At 51.3% G+C, this 3,761-nt stretch overlaps 4 protein-coding genes across 5 annotated transcripts; 3 read left to right on the top strand and 1 right to left on the bottom strand.

The window, feature by feature from the left end:
- Positions 1-526: 526 nt before the first annotated feature.
- KVP17_005032 (uncharacterized protein) lies at positions 527-919 on the bottom strand (the record flags this gene model as incomplete). Its single annotated transcript, XM_068514757.1, has 1 exon — positions 527-919. The coding sequence occupies one exon, from the start codon at positions 917-919 to the stop codon at positions 527-529; it is 393 nt and encodes a 130-aa protein (XP_068376808.1).
- A 54-nt stretch (positions 920-973) lies between these two features.
- On the top strand, positions 974-1,219 carry KVP17_005034 (uncharacterized protein; the record flags this gene model as incomplete). Its single annotated transcript, XM_068514759.1, has 1 exon — positions 974-1,219. One exon carries the CDS (start codon positions 974-976, stop codon positions 1,217-1,219), a length of 246 nt encoding a protein of 81 aa, XP_068376810.1.
- A 407-nt stretch (positions 1,220-1,626) lies between these two features.
- On the top strand, positions 1,627-1,893 carry KVP17_005033 (uncharacterized protein; the record flags this gene model as incomplete). The annotated part of the gene is made up of 1 exon (XM_068514758.1): positions 1,627-1,893. The coding sequence occupies one exon, from the start codon at positions 1,627-1,629 to the stop codon at positions 1,891-1,893; it is 267 nt and encodes an 88-aa protein (XP_068376809.1).
- A 1,115-nt stretch (positions 1,894-3,008) lies between these two features.
- On the top strand, positions 3,009-3,761 carry KVP17_005031 (uncharacterized protein; the record flags this gene model as incomplete). 2 transcript variants are annotated; one of them, XM_068514756.1, is made up of 1 exon in its annotated part: positions 3,009-3,761. In XM_068514756.1, a coding segment is annotated over one exon (753 nt), but the record flags the coding sequence as incomplete, so codon positions are not given. The 2 variants fall into 2 exon arrangements, with proteins under 2 accessions (XP_068376807.1, XP_068376806.1); XM_068514755.1 differs by having other exon boundaries at positions 3,009-3,744.

Below are 3,761 nucleotides of genomic sequence, written 5' to 3'. Positions count from 1 at the left end.
TAACTGAGCTCCTGAGCTGGCTCGATAACAACCAGTTCGCTGAGAAGGATGAGTTTGATGAGAAGTACAAGGAACTCGAGGCTGTCTTCAACCCCATCATGCAGAAGGTCTATGCCGCTGCTGGAGGTGAGGGTGGTATGCCCGGTGGTATGCCCGGTGGTATGCCCGGTGGTATGCCTGGTGGTATGGACATGGGCGGCATGGGCGGCGCTTCGTCCGGTCCTACCGTTGAGGAAGTTGACTAAGTGCATGATGAACTCTATTGCACTGAATGATGAATCTATTAGATTAAACGCAGTATGAGACTTAATGTTGTCGAGTATCATCAGGGGTGAAATGATCTCAGTAGTGGGTTATGACATCTGACTCCTTACGACTTTTTGGTGTATCCCAGCAATCAATCAACAGCGGTGAAATGATCTCAGCAGCGAGTTTATGACATCTGACTCCCCTTATGAAGGCTCAACAGTACCGAAATGAACTCAACAGTACCGAAATGAACTCAACAGTGAGTTTATGACGACTCTCATTCTGAAGGAACCCAACGCAACAATTCGTGCCTAAACTCTTCTGTCAAGCGGTCCACATCCGCAAACAAGGAGATTCGCTGAAGTCTTCCACCTCCCAACAGTGACTGAAACGAACTCAGGAGCCCAATAATGCTTGGCAAGTCTTCTAGATCGATGGCCTCGAGCAACCCCCAAATGTAGATATGAGTGCAGGCACAGGATTCTGCGATGGAGTGCAAATCATACAGAAAGCTAGTATCAGTCAACCTGACGAATACAGAATCAGACTCCACAGTCATCCAGTCATCGCTCTCAAAGAACTCTTTTGACGGGCACACAAAGAGAGAGCGGTAACTCGCCGCCTCGCGGAGACCGTCAGCTAATTTCTTGGCGGGTGAAATGTGCAGCATGCGACAAAACGGCTTTCGATAATGTCGATTTTGTGGTGCCGGTAACCGTCACACATGCAGAACGATCAGGGTAAGCTCGTTGATCTCTACGTTCCCCGGAAGTGCAGTGCTACTGGCAAGCTGATCCCCGCTTTTGAGCACGGTGCTGTGCAGCTCTCCGTTGGTCTCGTCAATGAGCAGGGGGTCTATGACGGCAACATCTACTCCTTCACCGTATCTGGCGCTGTACGTGGGCGAGGTGACGCTGACAATGCACTGAACCGATTGTTCCAGGAGAAGAACCTTTTGGAGCATGTCTGAGTGTGTGTCGACCAACCATCCAGTTTGAGAAACCCAGTGAACTTAGCGAATTACACTAGGCTCCTTTAGCACGATGCATTTTCAAAGTGAATAGTTGTTCCGCTCAGATTCAAACACATTCACATTGTCTTCCTACAACAAAACTTGCTTTCGTCGGCGTCAAAGCTCCTTCATGTCGTAGCGTGATTTGGAACCTTGCATCAGGGCGGAAGCACTTCCATACATAGCTGTAAGCAGCCAGATGATAAAATGCAGCCCAACAAACACCGCACCAACGATGAAGATGAAGGCCAGACCAGCATCCATTCGGTAATTGTGACAAATGCCGAGTAACGATTGCTGGATACCTCAGGAATCGCATATACAACCCTGTATCGGAACCTGGAACCTGGGGTCTAAAATTGATAATGCAAGACATCACTCAGAGAACTGACCTCCAGGAAAATTTCTCCCAGCACATTGGCACCTGGACCTTGGATGACAGGTACCTGTCCTTTCTTCCGATCAGAGGAGAGGAAAGTGGCTTGCTGGCGTGGATTGTTTCGATGACTGAGAGGTTCGTTCAAAACCTTATGGGGACTCTGTTGGACACAGGATCACAGGATGAACTGGAACGCAAAAGGAAGAAGTCAGGTGCTTCAAGTGTCGAGGAGTTTATAGGTGACCCACGCTGAGGCATATTGTGCAATAGTTGCTAGAAACCTATATATATTGCATGAGCGCCCCAAAGAGTGAGGTCGTTCCAACGGGCCACCCGCCACTGCCATTACTGTTCTCTGGCCTGGGTGGTCATACGTTTGCGTGTCAGAACACCGAACAAGTAACAGAAGTACCCGCGGAATTACTCTCGGATGTGGGTGCGATGACGCCGTTCGGATCCGCAAGATCCAGTGTGCTGATTCCGACTGGAGAAACGACTTTTGCATTCAGCAACTTCAACTACGCACGAGGGCAGTCGCACCATGTTGGTCAACACGTCCAAGAGACCCAAGATTGTGTTGGTGTTGGTCAGCATGTTCACCACGGATTCACCTCAAGTCAACGTGGACCAGCGCTGCATCCTAAACCTGCTTCTGACCCGCCCGTCACTGTTACCAATGCCGCAGGGCGCTGCACAGTAACCCTATCCGAGGTTGGTGGGTCCCCCGCGAATTCCTTCGGAGTGTCGTCCTCTCATGTGGCGCATAAACACCAGAGGTGGGTGCACGCCCCGACGCGTCGTCCATTACATTCTTCCAGTCCCGTCGTCTTCAACCATGACCTCTCGAACTCACCCGTGGTGAACAACTACGGGTGCCATGGGGAGGTGTCTCCGCTCTATCTTCATGGCCTTGTCAGGGCTCGTACCCGCTTCCAGCACGAAGACGTCCACAAAACAGTGAGCGCCCCGTCCTCTCTCAACAGACTCAAAGATGTGGGCTTGTACAGCAACGACCTGATGTTCCTCCCTCCACACCCGCGGTGAATCGTACGGTAAGTAGACCTTCGATGTGTCGCACTTCTTCTTGGTTGTCCTGCCTCTCCTCCTGTTGCACGTGTTAACATCTTGTAGATTGCTCGCGCTTTTCTGCTCCCATCATCATGGACTCAAGCTGGCAGAAAGAAAAAATCACGTCTGAGGTCGTAAGTCACTACATGCGTGGCCGGTTCCCAAGTCCCCGTCAGCATGACATCATTCTAACGTCATTCCAGAAAAAAAGGTCGACGCCCCAGCAATGACACGTGGAAACGGAGTGGGACGCCTGAAAGTGCCGTGGGGCAATCTGGTTCTGTGCTTCACATCCCCCCCATGGAGGTTCTTCCTGCCACGGGCTCAGACAGCGAATCGGTGTCCAGCACCACTACTAGTTTGCCAGAAGCTACGCCTTTAACGATTCGAACTGAAGAGGTGGACAATTCTGCCGGGCCAATTAAGGTTCTCGCCACTGACCAACCTAAGGCTAAGGCGAGGCTGTGTCACCTAGAGTCGTCCTCCCTGGAAAGCATGGGTCACATGAAAGACGACAGTTCCTGGGCACCTGAGCACGAGAATGTATTTGAAACAAGCGCAGATGGCCAAGTTAAAACTGCCCTGGAGGTGTCAGAAGATCGGCTTAAAGAGGCGAGTGTTCATAGAGCATCGGAAATGGAAACAACCATAGCAGCCGCCGAGCAGGCGATCAGCGACATCTCATCTACATCAAGTCTATCAGACTCGGAGGAGTCCTTGGAGAGCAATGTGGAGACTACGACGGGTGCCACTACTATCGAAGAAACGCCTGCTGAACTCAGCGACGATGTGTCGTCGTCCTCAAGTGTATCAGACAACAACGAGCCCTTGGATGACACCAGGGCAGTCGAGATCGCGAAGGCCACTGCTGTCATTGAGAAGGTGGTCGAGCAGATCACCGAGGTCACAACGGTCGCTGAGAACGTAGTCGAACAGACTAGCAGCGACTACATCTCTTCCACGTCTACCCTATCAGACTCGGAGGAGTCCTTGGAGAACAATGTGGAGACTACGACTGCTGCAGTTGATGTTCAATGTGCCACTATCCAAAAG

The sequence above is a fragment of a genome, assembly GCF_019968985.1.
Source record: "MAG: Porospora cf. gigantea B chromosome Unknown PgB_NODE_2277_length_3761_cov_143.709, whole genome shotgun sequence".
Classification (NCBI taxonomy): domain Eukaryota; phylum Apicomplexa; class Conoidasida; order Eugregarinorida; family Porosporidae; genus Porospora; species Porospora cf. gigantea B.
The sequence above is the reverse complement of the archived record's forward strand: the minus strand, read 5'-3'. Positions and strand labels throughout refer to the sequence as shown.